Below are 18,903 nucleotides of genomic sequence, written 5' to 3'. Positions count from 1 at the left end.
ATAGACTTATTTCTGTGAAATATGAGGGTTTTTTTTGACTGCATACAAGCGGAAAAGTACTTAAAATAGAAGGGACATTAAACTCAATAATTTTCAAAGCCCTTTGTATGCCTTTTTTTTTAGCACCTGATACCTCATATCTTTGAGCCCTTATAATTATTTTGTGCAATTTTTAAAAAATATTTTTTATTATATGGTGTTATTATGTGTAACTATACTTTGTAATGTATTTTTGATGTGTTTTGTAATACTTTTTTGTCACGCTAACCTGACGCACATTAGCTTTAATTGTGCTCAAGCAATCGTGTTATATTCAACTTGTAATACGAGTGAAAAATCCGACGAGCGCAAAAACCCGTGATAAACCCCTTTTCACTGTGCTAAATTGCAGCTCTTTCACTTAAAAGAAAACTGTTTTAAATACATTTTTTAAAAGATATAAAGCCAAATTTGAATTGACTAAGAGTAAGATAAACAATACTTTAGAAACTGTTTTAAAGGTTATGTTCCTGGATGGCAAAGCAATGCAAATTGTACTAAGAAATGACAGTTTTAATGCTTAGAAATTATACACTTTTGGCTAGATTACAAGTGGAATGCTAAATTATCGCGTGCCTGTTTGCGTTTACCAGCCATTACAAGTGGCTGGTTATTGCTACCGCGAGCTTGCGGTAGCAATTAGCGTTCAGAAAATTTACCAAAGATCCGATCTCTGCTAAATTTTCTAAGTGTCCTAAATGTGCCCAAAATAGAGGGCATTTTTTTTTATTATTATTATGTAGCATTTAAAAAAACAAACAAATAACTGCACAAGGCAGTTTGGGGGGGGGGGTCTAAAGTTGGTGGCAGTGGGGTGTTAAAAAAAAATGGCACTGAAAAGTGCCTTTACATTGCAGTCGATGGGAACTGTGTGTTCCCTATATATATATATATATATATATATATATATATATATATATATATATATATATATATATATATATATATATATGTATATAACTATATACATATATATTTATGTGCTAATATGTGTATATACACATATTAACAGCTAAATATATATGTATATAGTCATATACATATACTGTATATTTAAAAACTGCTGCCATCCCTGCGCTACTTACCCCCTTTACTGTGCGAGGTACTGATGCCATCAGAATGAGGCTCCCATTGGAGCCTATGGAAGTGCACTCTCATGAGCGCAATGCTTCCCAGCAATGCAGAACGTGTTCGCTGGTATTACACAGTGGAGCGCAAATATTGGCCCTGTGTATGCAGATATTTTGTAAATCAGTACTTAACTGATCACATATACAAAATATCTGAGAAAAGCTATGATTGGAAAGGACAGTTGTGCAAGGTGTTGCAATACTATAAATATACTGAACTTAAAGGGACAGTCTACTTGAAAATTGTTAGATGGATAATCCCCTTATTAACCATTCCCCAGTTTTACATAACCAACACAGTTATATTAATACACTATTTACCTCTGTGATTACCTTGTATCTAAGCCTCTGCAGAATGCCCCCTTATCTCAGTGCTTTTAACAGACTTTCATTTTAGCCAATCAGTGCTGACTCCCCTAGAGTGAGCACAATGTTATATATGTGACACACATGAACTAGCAGTGTCTAACTGTAAAAAACTGTCAAAATACACTGAGTTAAGAGGCGGCCTCCAATAGAAATTAGCATATGAGCCTTCATAGTTATAGCTTTAAAAAAAGAATACCAAGAGAACAAAGCAAATTTGATGATAAAAATAATTTGGAAATTTGTTTAAAATGCAAGCCCTATGTGAATCATGAAAGTTTAATTTTGACTTGACTGCCCCTTTAAATAGAAATTATTAACTTTTTAAGTGGTGTTTGTTTTAAAGGACCACTAAATACAGTATAATGTAATAACTGACAATTGCACAATAAAAAGACAATGCAAAAGCACTTACTTTGAATTAAAAATGAGCAGTAGACTATTTTCTGTCAAATCTCAAAGTGAATCCAATTTTCCATACACTTGTATCATGTGACAGCCATCAGCCAATCACAAAATGCATATTCATATCTACTATGCACTTTTGCACATGCTCAGTAGGAGCTGGCTCCTCAGAAAGTATGCATATGTAAATAATCTGCACACTCTGACAATGGATGTATATTGGAAAGATTTTTTAGATGCTTTATCTGAATCATGAAACTTTAATTTTGACTTTAGTAGCCCTAAAATATTTAGTGATGTTTTAATTAGTAGATAATATTCTACAATGTAATATTGATTTATAAATAATGACATAAAAACAAGAACCTGTTCATAATAGACCCTTACTTAAAGGGGTACTAAATGCATTCCTATATATATATATATATATATATATATATATATATATATATCTCAATAAAAAACATAATTTATGTAAGAACTTACATGATAAATTAATTTCTTTCATATTGACAAGAGTCCATGAACTAGTGAGATATGGGATATACAATCCTACCAGGAGGGGCAAAGTTTCCCAAACCTCAAAATGCCTATAAATACAGCCCTCACCACACCCACAATTCAGTTTAACGAATAGCCATATAGTGGGGTGATAGAAAAAGGAGTAAAAAGCATCAAAAAAGGAACTGGAAATATAATTGTGCTTTATACAAAAAAACATAACCACCATAAAAAGGGTGGGTCTCATGGACTCTTGCCAATATCAAAGAAATGGATTTATCAGGCAAGTTCTTACATAAATTATGTTTTCTTTCATGTAATTAGCAAGAGTCCATGAGCTAGTGACGTATGGGATAGTAATACCCAAGATGTGGTACTCCACAGAAGAGTCACTAGAGAGGGAGGGATACAAATAAAAACAGCCATTTTCCGCTGAAAAAATTATATCCACATCCAAAAATAAATAAATAAGTTTTTCTCATAATTGAAAAGAAAAAACTTAAAACATAAGCAGAGGAATCAAACTGAAACAGCTGCCTGAAGAACTTTTCTACAAAAAACTGCTTCCGAAGAGGCAAATACATCAAAACGGTAGAATTTAGTAAATGTATGCAAAGAAGTCCAAGTTGCTGCTTTGCAAATCTGATCAACTGAAGATTCATTCTTAAAACCCCACGAAGTAGAAACTGATCTAGTAGAATGAGCTGTGATTCTCTGAGGCGGGGCCTAACCCGACTCCAAATAAGCCTGATGAATCAAAAGCTTTAACCAGGATGCCAATGAAATGGCAGACACTTTCTGACCTTTCCTAGGACCAGAAAAGACAACAAATAGAATAGAAGTCTTCCTGAAATCTTTAGTAGCTTCAACATAATATTTCAAAGCTCTTACAACATCCAGAGAATGTAAGGATCTCTCCAAATAATTCTTAGGATTATGACACAAAGAGGGAACAATAATTTCCCTATTAATGTTGTTAGAATTCACAACTTTAGGTAAAAACTTAAATGAAGTCCGCAAAACTGCCTTATCCTGATGGAAAATCAGAAAAGAAGACTCGCAAGAAAGAGCAGATAACTCGGAAACTCTTCTAACAGAAGAGATAGCCAAAAGGAACAACACTTTCCAAGAAAGTAGTTTAATATCCAAAGAATGCATAGGCTCAAAAGGAGGAGCCTGTAAAGCCTTCAAAATCAAATTAAGACTCCAAGGAGGAGAGATTTAACAAAGCCTGAACAAAACAGTGAATATCAGGAAGCTTAGCAATCTTTCTGTGAAATAAAACAGAGATTTGTCACTTCAAGGAACTTGCAGACAAACCTTTATCCAAACCATCCTGAAGAAACTGTAAAATTATAGGAATTCTAAAAGAATGCCAGGAGTATTTATGAGAAGAACACCATGAAATATGTCTTCCAAACTCGATAATAAATATTCTTAGAAACAGATTTACAAGCCTGTAGCATAGTATCAATCACTGAGTCAAAGAAACCTCTATGACTAAGCACTAAGCGTTCAATCTCCATACCTTCAAATTTAATTATTTAAGATCCTGATGGAAAAACGGTCCTTGAGACAGAAGGTCTGGTCTTAAAGGAAGTGGCCAAGATTGGCAACTGGACATCCGGACAAGATCCACATACCAAAAACTGTGAGGTCATGCTGGTGCTACCAGAAACACAAACGATTATTCCATGATGATCTTGGAAATCACTCTTGGAAGAAGAACTAGAGGCAGGAAGATAAAAGCAGGTTGGTAAAAACAAGGAACTGCTAATGCATCCACCAACTCCGCCTGAGGATCCCTGGACCTGGACAAGTTGCTAACTACCTGTGAAGTTTCTTGTTTAGATGGAAAGCCATCAGATCTTTTTCTGGAAGACTCCACAAAAATCTGAAAAAACACATCTGGATGGAGAGACGACTCCCCAGGATGTAAAGTCTGAAGGCTGAGATAATCCGCTTCCCAATTATCTACACCTGGGATATGTACTGCAGAAATTAGACAAAAGCTGGATTCCGCCCAAGAAAGTAACCAAGATACTTCTTTCATAGCTAGGGGACTGTGCCCCTCACCCTGATAAATGACATATGCCACAGTTGTGATATTGTCTGTCTGAAAACAAATGAATGGTTCTCTCTTGAACAGAGGCCAAACCTGAAGAGCCCTTAAAATAGCACGGAGTTCTAAAATATTGATTGGTAACCTCGCCTCTTGAGATTTCCAAACCCCTTGTGCTGTCAGAGATCTCCAGACAGCTCCCCAACCTGAAAGACTTGCATCTGTTGTGATTACAGTCCAGGTTGGAAGAACAAAAGAGGCCCCTTGAACTATACGATAGTGATCTAACCACCAAGTTAGAGAGAGTTGAACATTGGGATTTAAGGATATAAATTGTGATATCCTTGTATAATTCCTGCACCATTGATTCAGCATACAAAGCTGAAGAGGTCTCATATGAAAACAAGCAAAGGGGATCCCGTCCGATGCTGCAGTCATGAGACCTAAAACTTCCATGCACATAGCTACTGAAGGGAATGATTGAGACTGAAGGTTTTCGACAAGCTGAAACCAATTTTATTCATCTCTTGTCTGTTAGAGACAGAGTCACGGACACTGAATCTATCTGGTGACCCTTGTCTGAGGAATCAAGGAACTTTTTTGGTAAATTGATCTTCCAACCATGTCTTTGAAGAAACAACACTAGTTGATTTGTGTGAGATTCGGCAGAATGTAAAGACTGAGCTAGTACCAAGATATCGTCCAAATAAGGAAACACCGCAATACCCTGTTCTCTGATTACAGAGAGTGGGGCACCGAGAACCTTCGAAAAAAATTCTTGGAGCTGTTGCTAGGCCAAATGGAAGAGCGACAAATTGGTAATGCTTGTCTAGAAAAGAGAATCTCAGAAACCGATAGTGGTCTGGATGAATCAAAATATGAAGATATGCATCCTGTAAGTCTATCGTGGACATATAATGATCTTGCTGAACAAAAGGCAGAATAGTCCTTATAGTCACCATTTTGAAAGTTGGCACTCTTACAAAACAATTCAAAATTTTCAGATCCAGAACTGGCCTGAATTAATTTTCATTTTTTGGGACAATGAATAGATTTGAATAAAACCCCAGACCCTCTTCCTGAAATGGAAATGGTATGCATACTCCTGAAAGCTCTAGATCTGAAAAACACTTTAGAAAAGCCTGAGCCTTCACTGGATTTTCTGGAACGTGTGAGAGAAAAAATCTTCTCACAGGAGGTCTTACTCTGAAATCTATTCAAAACCCTTGAGAGACAATACTCTGAATCCATTGATAATGTTTTGGAAAAATTTTAATCTGTCCCCCACCAGCTGAGCTGGAATGAGGGCCGCACCTTCATGCGAACTTGGGGGCTGGCTTTGGTTTCTTAAAAGGCTTGGATTTATTCCAACTTGAAGAAGGTTTCCAATTGGAACCAGATTCTTTGGGGGAAGGATTGGCTTTCTGTTCCTTATTCTGTCAAAAAGAATGAAAACGATTAGAAGCTTTAGATTTACCCTTAGATCTTTTATCCTGCGGTAAAAAAAACTCCCTTCCCCCCCAGTGACATGTTACCTTGGAAAGAAAGAGATAGTAATCTAGACTTAGATACCATGTCAGCATTCCAATATTTGAGCCACAATGCTCTTCTAGCTAAAATAGCTAAAGGCATAGAGTTAACATCAATATTGATGATATCAAAAATAGCATCACAGATAAAATGATTAGCATGTTGAAGCAAGCGAACAATGCTAGACAAATAAGAATCTGTTTCCTGTTGCGCTAAGCTTTCCAACCAAAAAGTTGATGCAGCTGCAACATCAGCCATGGATATAGCAGGCCAAAGAATGTAGCCAGAAAATAAATAAGCTTTCCTTAGATAAGATTCAAGTTTCCTATCTAAAGGGTCCTTAAAAGAAGTACTATCTTCCATAGGAATAGTAGTACGTTTGGCAAGATTAGAAATAGCCCCATCAACTTTGGGGATTTTTTTCCCCAAAACTCCAATCTAACTGCTGGCAAAGGATACAACTTTTTAAACCTAGAAGAAGGAATAAAAGAAGTACCAGGCCTATTCCATTCCTTTGAAATCATATCAGAAATAGCATCAGGAACTTGAAAGACCTCTGGAGTAACCACAGGAGGTTTATAAACAGAAATTAACCATTTACTAGTTTTAGTTTGAAGAGGAGTAGTTTCCTCAATATCCAGTAATCAACACCTCTTTTAACAAGGAATAAATATATTCCATATTAAAGAGATAAGTAGATAACCCTCTGAGCATAAAAAAATGCAAGAGGCATATTGGAAGTGGGGTTTAAATAATTAAATTATTTGGCGCCAAGTATGATGGACAATGCAAAATGAAATTTGTTGGCACTAACAACATCCGGAAATGACGCAACACGTGTCATAGGAGACGCAACCTTGTGCAAGGAAATCTGGCGTCAACTAAGACGCCGGAAATTACAAATTTGCGTCATCGAACCTACCTTCGCGCCAAAAAAATTCTTGCGCCAAGAATGACGTAATAAATATCAGCATTTTGCGACCTCATAAGCCTAATTTTGCCCATGAAAATTAAAGAAAAAGCAGTCAATTTGAAGAAAAGACTATACCCCAGGTAAGAAAAAATAACTTCCTAAATATGTTTCCCAATTTTGAAACTGATAGTCTGCAAAAAGAAATATACATAAACCTGACTCATGGCAAATATAAGTAAAATATATATATTTAAAACTTTATATTAATACATAAAGTGCCAAACCATAGCTCAGAGTGTCTTAAGTAATGAAAACATACTTACCAATAGACACCCATCCGCATATAGCAGACAGCCAAACCAGTACAGAAACAGTATCAGTCGAGGTAATGGAATATGAGAGTACATCGTCGATCTGAAAAGGGAGGTAGGAGATGAATCTCTATGACCGATAACAGAACCTTTGAAAAGATTTCCAGTGAGGAAAACCATAGAATCAATAGGTGATACTCTCTTCACATCCCTCTGACAAACACTGTACTTTGAGAGGAATCGGGCTTCAAATGCTGAGAAGCGCATATCACAGAAGAAAACCAAGCACAAACTTACTTCACCACCTCCATAGTGAGGCAAAGTTTGTAAAATTGAATTGTGGGTGTGGTGAGGGGTGTATTTATATGCATTTTGAGGTTTGGGAAACTTTGCCCCTCCTGGTAGGATTGTAGATCCCATACGTCACTAGCTCATGGACTCTTGCCAATTACATACATATATATATATATATATATATATATATATATATATATCATACATAATATATATTAGCACTGCATGCAAAAAAATTATCTATTTTGTGTGCAAAATTTGCATTTTTTTGTAGTCCAGGCACATAGTTCATAAAAAACCTCCTTAGTACCTTTATCACATCGAGTTTGCTGTGGCTAATTAGGGAGAGATATAAAGAAGATCCCACACTGATCCAGCAATCACTGGGTACCAATTAGCTTGAGGAATAAAATGTTTAGATTCATTTACTTTTAGTTTCATGTTGTACTTCTTTAAAAAAGCGTGATAGGGAATTAAATTGTCGCTTAGAAATGAATTTTAGCAATTGTTGAGTAGAAAAAGTAATTTTATATTGCTCTCATAACCATTTTAATCAAGCAGTATATATTTAATTTCAGGTCTGACATAACAGTTTTTAAATAAAAAAGTAGAAATAACAAACCTTGGTCTGTGCAGCATTAATGACATCGGCATCGATACTGCGGAGGCAGGTGAGGACATCATTGCTGCCTGATGCATTGCAGCCAACTTCCTTAGCCAAAAAGTTAAGTTGCTCCTGAGCTCTTCTCTCGCTGATGACTAGCGCCGGAGAAAATGCAGACCCTCCCTGGAAGCAAATGAATATATAGAGAATAAGGAATAAATATATTAAAGGGGATTTACTAAAACACAATTGTACACAATAATACACAATAGTACACAATAATACACAATAGTACACAATAGTACACAATAATACACAATAGTAACCAATAGTACACAATAATACACAATAGTACACAATAATACACAATAATACACAATAGTACCCAATAGTACACAATAATACACAATAGTACACAATAATACACAATAGTAACCAATAGTACACAATAATACACAATAGTACCCAATAGTACCCAATAGTACACAATAGTACACAATAGTACACAATAATACACAATAGTACACAATAATACAAAATAGTACACACTAGTACACAATAATACACAATAGTACACAATAATACACAATAGTACACAATAGTACACACTAGTACACAATAGTACACAATAATACACAATAATACACAATAGTACACAATAGTACACACTAGTACACAATAATACACAATAGTACACAATAATACACAATAATACACAATAGTACACACTAGTACACAATAATACACAATAATACACAATAATACACACTAGTACACAATAATACACACTAATGCACAATAATACACACTAGTACACAATAATACACAATAATACACACTAGTACACAATAATACACACTAATACACACTAATACACAATAATAGACAATAATACAAACTAGTACACAATAATACACACTAATACACAATAACACACACTAGTACACAATAATACACAATAATACACAATAGTACACAATAACACCCAATAATACACACTAATACACAATAACACACACTAGTACACAAAATTACACAATAATACACAATAGTACACAATAACACCCAATAATACACACTAATACACAATAAGACACACTAATACACAATAATACACACTAATACACAATAACACACACTAGTACACAATAATACACACTAATACACAATAACACACACTAGTACACAATAATACACGCTAATGCACAATAACACACACTAGTACACAATAATACACACTAATACACAATAACACACACTAGTACACAATAATACACACTAATGCACAATAACACACACTAGTACACAATAATACACACTAATACACAATAACACACACTAGTACACACTAATACACAATAACATACACTAGTACACAATAATACACACTAATGCACAATAACACACACTAGTACACACTAATACACAATAACACACACTAGTACACAATAATACACACTAATGCACAATAACACACACTAGTACACAATAATACACAATAATACACACTAGTACACAATAATACACACTAGTACACACTAGTACACAATAATACACAATAACACACACTAGTACACAATAATACACACTAGTACACAATAATACACAATAACACACACTAGTACACAATAATACACAATAATACACACTAGTACGCAATAATACACACTAGTACACAATAATACACAATAATACACAATAACACACACTAGTACACAATAATACACACTAGTACACACTAGTACACAATAATACACAATAATACACACTAGTACACAATAACACACACTAGTACACAATAATACACAATAATACACACTAGTACACAAATACAATGTATTTGCTTTTCACAACAGGATACTGCTAGTTCATGTGAGCCATATAGATAACAATGTGTTCACACCCAAGGAGTTATTTAAGATTTATCACAACACAGTACTAAATGCAAGTCAATAGGTAATGAATACAAAGTCATGTGATCAGGGGGTTGTCAGAAGAGGCTTAGAGGCCAATTTATTAAAGGTCTTGCGGACCGGATCAGGTCCGCAAGACCTCGCTGAATGCGGAGAGCAATACGCTCTCCGTATTCAGCATTGCACCAGCAGCTCACAAGAGCTGCTGGTGCAACGCCGCCCCCTGCAGACTTGCGGCCAACGGGCCGCCAGCAGGGAGGTGTCAATCAACCCGATCGTACTCGATCGGGTTGATTTCCGGCAATGTCTGTCCGCCTGCTCAGAGCAGGCGGACAGGGTTATGGAGCAGCAGTCTTTAGAACGCTGCTTCATAACTGCTGTTTCTGGCGAGCCTGAAGACTCGTCAGAAACACGAGCCCACAAGCTCCATACGGAGCTTGATAGATAGGCCCCTTAGATACAACGTAATCACAGAGGTAAAAAGTACATTAGTTGAGAATGGGTAATAAAGGGATTATCCATCTTTTAAACCAATAAAGATTCTATTGTAGACTGTCCCTATAAAAAGGGACATAAAACATAAAATGTTTATTTCATGATTCAGAAAAAACAATTTTACCTACCTTTCTAACTTACCTCTATTATCTAATTTGCTTCATACTCTTGGTATCCTTTGTTCAAAAGCATACTTAAGTAGGCTCCAAAGCACTACTGGACGCTAGCTGCTGATTGGTGGCTGATCATTTATGCCTCCTGTCATTGTTTCATCTGATGTTTTCAACAAATGATACCAAAGAATTAATCAAATTTGATAATAGAAGTAAATTAAAAGGTTGTTTAAAGTTGTATGCTATAGCTGAATTACAAAAGAAAAATGTTGTTTTTTTGTCCGTTTAGGTTGCCCCTTATCTTTTTTCCCTGCTGAAGACAATTAGGGGTATATGTAACACATGCAATAAAAGAGATTGCCCAAACAAGCTTGTGTAGAACATAGGATAATCTAAAAGGAATTCCACACAGCATTGTTTGCACAGAGATAAATAGAAAACTAGTTTAAACATGGCAGCACCTATTACTTTATAGAATCTTAAGTACTTTATAGAAAGTAAACCTTTACAGATACATCTTTATGATTTAAACAACTAATATAATTTAAAAAAATGCATCTACATATTATTCTAAGGCGAATTTGCTTTGAATACATCATCATATCAAGATTGTATTTACTGTTTAACATCACTTTATCCCTTTGGGTGCATTTCAAACCTCTAACAACCAAGGGGTTAACTTCAGGCCATCAATAACATTCCATGCCTTTAATTATCTAGAAACTTCTGTGAGCAGTAATAAGACACTGTTTTGTGCAGATTGTTAATCAGAGACACAAATATGGAGAGTATTAGATTAGGGATTCTGAACCCACAATTTGTCTTCATTATCTTGGTATCTTTATTTGAAAAAGCAGGAATGTAAGCTTACGAGCCGGCCCATCTTTGGTTTAGCACCTGGGTACCACTTGCTGATTGGTGGCTAAATGTAGTAACCAATCAGCAAGCACTATCCAGGGTGCTGAACCAAAAATGGGCCAGCTCCTTAGCTTAGATTCCTGCTTTTTCAAATAAAGATACCAAGAGAATGAAGAAAATTTGATAATAGGAGTAAAATAGAAAGTTGCTTAAAATTCCATGCTCTATCTGAATCACGAAAGAAAGAATTGGGTTCAGTGTTGCTTTAAGAATGAGCCTTATGCAAGAGCCGCTTTGTAATTGAAATGTTATTTTTATGAGCAGTGTTAAAAGCATTAAAGGGACAGCTTAGTTAAAGTTAAAGGGACACTGTACCCAAATTTTTTCTTTTGTAATTCAGAAAGAGCATGCAATTTTAAGCAACTTTCTAATTTACTCCTATTATCAATTTTTCTTCGTTCTCTTGCTATCATTATTTGAAAAAGAAGGCATCTAAGCTTTTTTTTGGTTTCAGTACTCTGGACAGCACTTTTTTATTGGTGAATGGATTTATCCACCAATCAGCAAGGACAACCCAGGTTGTTCACCAAAAATGGGCCAGCATCTAAACTTACATTCTTGCATTTCAAATAAAGATACCAAGAGAATGAAGAAAATTTGATAATAGGAGTAAATTAGAAAGTTGCTTAAAATTTCATGCTCAATCTGAATCACGAAAGAAAAATTTTGGGTACAGTGTCCCTTTAAAATGTCATGATTCAGATAGGGCATGCAATTTTAAAAAACTTTCCAATTTACTTTTATCAACAAATTTGCTTTGTTCTCTAAGTATTCTTTGTTAAAAGCTAAACCTAGGTAGGCTCATAAGGTCACCTCTTAACTCAGTGCATTTTTACTTTTTCACAGCTAGACAGTGCTAGTTCATGTGTGCCATGAACATTGTGCTCACTCCCGTAGAGTTATCTAGTAATCAGCACTGATTAAAGCACCCCCCCCCCCCAGAATTAGCACTAGTCATTTGGGATATTAAAGAGGAATAAAAGTGAAAAAAAGTAATTATATGTTATATCATTTTATTTCAATTATTGTTTGCATATATCTGTGTTTAATCTCTGCAAAGAGGTTAAACACATAGTTAAACTCAGCTCCAGATAATAGGGTAATGCACGGAAATGTCTCTGATGGTGGACCCGGAGCTATAAGCTGTTGCTGCTGATGTGAGGCCCAGGGGCCACGCTTAGGGAGCTTTGGCTTAGTGCGGCCTGTCTCTCTGGACAATTGGAGGCGAGTGCACTAGCTTAGCGCCTTTTGTACTTTTATAATCAGAAGTGACCCTGGCTTTGTTTCTGGCGCCAAGCCTGAATGGAAGATGTTAAAAGGTTATCTCAGACTTCCATTCAGTACTTGGTTATTCCGTATGAAGACTGAAGCGTTCCTGTTCCTGATCTGTCCTCTTGGCCCTAACCATTGCAAAGTTTTTAGCTTAAAGTGATGGTAAACCTATGCGTATAACAAACGCTAGGATTTACCTTTACAAAAAACAGCGTTACACTCACCCTAGCTGTTAGGAATGCATATCGCTAACACAGCGCCTCTCCGTATTCAGCATTGCACCAGCAGCTCACCAGACGCCGCCTCCTGCAGACTCGCGGCCAATCGGCCGCCAGCAGGGGGTGTCAATCAACCCGATCGTACTCGATCGGGTTGATTTCCGGCGATGTCTGTCCGCCTGCTCAGAGCAGGCAGACAGGTTATGGAGCAGCGGTCTTTGTGACCGCTGCTTCATAACTGCTGTTTTTGGCGAGTCTGAAGACTCGCCAGAAACACGGGCCGTCAAGCTCCGTACGGAGCTTGATAGATAGGCCCCCTTGTCTCATTCTCCTGTTTTGACTCTTGGTTTTGGATGTCTCTTATGGTACTTATCCCCGGCCTGTTCATGGATTATTCTACTATCTCTCTGATGAGTTTCTGAAGTCTGACCTCTGATGATTTGGTTTGAGACATCAGTTATTTCCTAATTTCCTTATACATTGTTGTCATTTGGATAAGTCAGCAGATCTAAACATGGTTAACACTAAAAGAGCGTATACTATGTTCCTCCCTTTCCCAGTCTCATAATGTTGATTAGATTCTTGTATACATTCATACTACTGTAGAAGAACTAGCACTGGATGCCAAAAGGGGCCTAAAGATCAAAGGATTGCTACATCCGATGAGCTTTAATTCATCTCTTCAGTCTCACTAAAGTTCATGCCAGGTAAAATGTTCTAAAAAAAATAGGCTGTCTCTCGCAGTACAGATGATATGTGATGAGGCTTCTGTAGAAAAGAATAGGCCTCGCTATCTTAGATTTTTTAAAAAGTTGCAAATTAAAGCAAATATCTTTAGTGAGGAGGGGGCATATTTTCAAACAATGTTTACTTACAATGCACTATGCATTTTTTAGATCTGAAAATATATTGAGCTAGTTTACGAGTTGAGCGCAAAATCTTGCTTTCGCAAGTACAATATTGCGATCCACTCAGTAATATCAGGGCAAGCAAATGTAAAAGTAAAGTGCAATGCGAACATGACCTCGCGTTTGCATTGCATGGCAGCTTTGCGCTCACGAGTGTGCGCTTCCATAGGCTTTAATGGGAGCCTTGTTCTTATGCCGTCAGACACGGCTGAGAACCTAGCACAGTGAAGGGGGTAAGTTGAGCAGCGATGGGCAGCAAATATTAAATATATATGTATATGCTTATATATTTATGTGTTTATATATGTATATACACACATTAACATAAATATAAATGTATATAAGCATATACATATATATTTAAAGAGAACACACAGTTCCCCATAGACCGCAATGTAAAGGCACTTTTCAGTGCCGTTAGTTTTCTAACATCCCACACCCGCTCACATTAAGCCCATAAAACTGCTTTGCTTAGTCATTTTTTTTTATGAATTAAAGATGATGATATTTTTTTATTTTTAACATGGAATTTGTACACTTTATTTTGGGGGCAATTAGGGGACCTTTTTATAATTAACCAGAGATTTCAAACAGACAGCCCTACTCTGCTTTATACTTTTTACTACTACCACATTACTGCACAATTAGGATTCTGTGATCCCCATGTGAGATTAACCTCATTTGGAGACACACCTCGTAAACGCTCACAACACGCTATATTTAGCCTAACTATTGGGCATACTTTACTGTGCATTTACGGTGTGTTTTACACAAGGTAATCTATAACACTTTGGGACACCATTTTTGAATCCTTAAAGGGACAGTCAAGTCCAAAAAAAAACTTTCAGGATTTAAATAGGAAATGTACTTTTAAACAACTTTCAAATTTACTTTTATCACCAATTTTGCTTTCTTCTCTTGGTATTCTTAGTTGAAAGCTAAACCTAGGAGGTTCATATTCTAATTTCTTAGACCTTGAATACTGCCTCTAATCTGAATGCATTTGACCACTAGAGGGCATTAGTTCATGTGTTTCATATAGATAACACTGAACTCATGCACGTGAAGTTACCATGGAGTGAGCACTGATTGGCTAAAATGCATGTCTGTCCAAAGAACTGAAATAAGGGGGCAGTTTGAAGAGGCTTAGATACAAGTTAATCACAGAGGTAAAAGGTGTATTTATATAACAGTGTTGGTTATGCAAAAGTGGGGAATGGGTAATAAAGGGATTTTCCTTCTTTTTAAACAACAAAAATTCTGATGTTGACTGTCCCTTTAACAATTACCATTATGGTTCCATTCACTGCCTGTTCATATGCACAACACTGGTTCTTCCTTGCACTGTAGGTAAAGCCATTACTTATGCTGTCATACAAAATGTGTTTATGCTGAACAGCATTGGTACCATGTTAAGTACATCTCAGAGCTGCCAGATATATTAGACATTGCTAAACTAGCTTTCTGTTTAATTTTGGTATACACTTTTGATAATTCACTCCACTTGATAACATTTAACTACAATTCATGTATTCAGGTACCTAAGAGTGTTTTTAAATGTACATTATATTATTTTAAGACTTAATAAAAGTTATGTTTTATATTAATCAATCCCACATTTTCATACTTGCTACTAGTTGTTTATTTTTGTCAGCTAAATTAGCTGCATGATTTTTAAGCCTAGAGGGCTATATATGTCTATTCTGAATAAGAGTTGGTTCCTTCACCTCTCTTAACTCTTTTGCACCTTTACAACATTTGTGATACTATAATGAACTTTAGATAATCAAGTCCAAAGTAATTAAACTAAATATTGAGAATGACCTACAGTTTGTCAATATCTTCATTTCATAGGGAATGGAGTCATAATAATTTCGTTATAACATCTGTTTCATACACAAAATTTAGAAAAATGAATTGCTGTCCCTTTAAGTATCAAGCTTTAACTAATGTGATATCCACAAATGATGCTCTGGCCCCCAAGCTATTAAGACAACCTGTGTTGCAAAATACATTATCTATGGAAAATAATCAGTATTTTTAGCCCTCATTTTCTCAACAAAACCAGCCACTTCCTCCAACTGCAATTAATAGATAACATTTGTATTCAGCACAAGCATTTATTGGTTTATTTGTTACATTTTTTTTAATGTATCAAGGGCCAGATTACTAGTAACATGGTATTTCACTCGCTTGCTAACTTAGCTAGAAGTAATTGAACCCACATTTTCTTTATTCTATGACAAGTTGTATACTTTAATCAGCTGTTCAGCTGAATTCTTTTTCTCTCAACCCAAAGAGTGCGATAAGTGTATTCTTCACAAGAGTTGGTCCCTTCCCTCTCTTTATACTTTCCTTTTGTGTGCCATATAGATAGCTGTGCTCCCTCCTGTGGAGTTATTTATGAGTCAGCACTGATTGGCTAAAATACAAGTCTGTGAAAAGAACTGAAATAAAAGGGCTTTCTGCCGAGGCTTAGATATAAGGTTCTCACAGAGGTAAAAAGTATATTAATATAACCGTGTTGATAATAAAAATTCTGAAGTAGACTGTCCCTTTAAATGTTTTGTTCCATTCATACTATCTTATTCATTTACCCACATTCTAATATGTTTTATATGTAATTAACTATTGTGAATCAGAAGGGATATATTTTTGTGATAGAAATGATCACTTTAACAAAATGTAAAAGGTATTCAATGTATACTGAGTGCATGATTTAACTGCCTAACTATAGTTTCATAACTCATCTATAAAAAAATAATGTCATAAATGTGATTATTATTATTTTTTTTTAGAATAAATCATAGATATATCTTAACTGATTTCAAAGTAGCTAAACCAATAAGAGATATTTATGTTTTATTACACTTCAAGTGTGAGATGGCTCAACAGTTTCATCATTTTATTTTTAGTTTGTAGAGTTTCTAAAATCCCTGGGAAGATATGTACTTTTAGTAAAACTTTGTGAACCTGACCGTAAAACATGAATTTCAAAATATTCAAATTTATTGTGCAATAATCAGTTGTATAAGTACTCAGTTTTTAATGGCCATATCATCAGATGTAACATGAGTAAGTATAATATGACCATTTACAATTAAAAGGGAACTCACTTAAAGGGATAGTAAACACCAACAATGTTTTTGTTTAAAAAGATAGATAGTCCCTTTATTTACCATTCCCCAGTTTTCCAAATCCAACACTGTTATAGAAATATACTTTTAACCACTGTAATTACCTGGTATCTAAGCCTCTGCAGACTGCCTCCTTATCTCAGATTGTTTGACAGACAGGCAATTAGTGCTGACTCTTAAATAATTTCACGTGCATGGGCACAGTGTTATCTATATGAAGCACATGAACTAACGCCCTGTAGATGTGAAAAACTGTCAAATGCATTAAGAAATTAGCATATGAGCGTTCCTAGGATTAGCTTTTAAATAAGAATAACAAAAGAGCAAAGCAAATTTGATGATAAAAGTAAATTAGAAAGTTGTTTAAAATTACATGCCCTATTTGAATCATGAAAGTTTAATTTGGACTTTACTATCCCTTTAATCGCTGACTAGTTCTAGATTAAATTAATTAGAGTTGTCTTTATTGCATCTTAAAATTATTGCTGCTTGATAAACGTTTGTTTTAAGATGAATAGTTGGATAAAATGTGTGCATTTTAGAACGCTTTGCTATAATGTGTAAGAAGTTTATTATCATACTATTGCTTGTATATAATTATGTGTTTAACCCCTGCAAGATTATTTAAAATTCTTAGCTCACACCTATTATATGGCTAGATTACGAGTTTTGCGTTATGGGTGAAAAAGCAGTGTTATGGCTCTTTTTCACTACCGCTGGTATTACGAGTCTTGCAGGTTTAGCTGCAACGAAGTGGCAGAAGTCCTCATCAAAGCCAGCAGAAGTCTTCATCCAAGCGGGCCGAAGTCTTCATCCAAGTCGGCAGAAGTCTTCATCCAGACGGCATCTTCTATCTTCATCCATCCGGCGCGGAGCGGCTCCATCTTCAAGACATCCTGCGTGGAGCATCCTCTTCTTCCGACAGCTAACGAAGAATGAAGGTTCCTTTAAGGGACGTCATCCAAGATGATGTCCCTTGAATTCCGATTGACTGATAGAATTCTATCAGCCAATCGGAATTAAAGGTGCAATCAGCCAATAGGATTGAGCTTCAATCCTATTGGCTGATCCAATCAGCCAATAGGATAGAGCTCGCATTCTATTGACTGTTCCAATCAGCCGTCTGGATGAAGACTTGGATGAACACTTCGGCCCGCTTGGATGAGGACTTCTGCCGCTTCGTTGAGGATGGATGTCCGGTCTTCAAAAACTGTAAGTGGATCTTCGGGGGTTAGTGTTAGGTTTTTTTAAGGGTTTATTGGGTGGGTTTTATTTTTAGCATAGGGTTTGGGCGGAAAAATAGCTAAATGCCCTTTTAAGGGCAATGCCCATTCAAATGCCCAATGGGGAGTTTAGGGTTTTTAGATAGGATTTTATTTGGGGAGGTTGGTTGTGTGGGTGGTGGGTTTTACTGTTGGGGAGTTGTTTGTATATTTATTTACAGGTAAAAGAGCTGATTTCTTTGGGGCAATGCCCCGCAAAAGGCCCTTTTAAGGGCTATTGGCAGTTTAGTTTAGGCTAGGGGTTTTTTTTTTTATTTTGGGGGGGCTTTTTTATTTTGATATGTCTATTAGATTAGGAGTAATTAGTTTAAATATTTGATAATTTCTTTTTTATTTTGTGTAATTTAGTGTTTTTTTTGTAATTTAGTAAATTGTATTTAATTAATGTAATTTATTTAATTGTAGTGTAAGGTTAGGTGTTAGTGTAACTCAGGTTAGGTTTTATTTTACAGGTAAATTTGTATTTATTTTAGATAGGTAGTTAGTAAATA

The 18,903-nt window shown here is 35.7% G+C and overlaps 1 protein-coding gene across 1 annotated transcript in view; it reads right to left on the bottom strand.

The window, feature by feature from the left end:
- TG (thyroglobulin) overlaps positions 1-18,903 on the bottom strand; it is a 535,242-nt gene that overhangs the window by 47,950 nt on the left and 468,389 nt on the right. Inside the window, exon 42 of the mRNA XM_053715949.1 lies at positions 8,174-8,338. Within this exon, the coding sequence (XP_053571924.1) occupies positions 8,174-8,338 (165 nt within the window). The remainder of the gene's footprint in view (positions 1-8,173; positions 8,339-18,903) is intronic.

The sequence above is a fragment of the Bombina bombina genome, chromosome 5 (genome assembly GCF_027579735.1).
Source record: "Bombina bombina isolate aBomBom1 chromosome 5, aBomBom1.pri, whole genome shotgun sequence".
Lineage (NCBI taxonomy): Eukaryota > Metazoa > Chordata > Amphibia > Anura > Bombinatoridae > Bombina > Bombina bombina.
The sequence above is the reverse complement of the archived record's forward strand: the minus strand, read 5'-3'. Positions and strand labels throughout refer to the sequence as shown.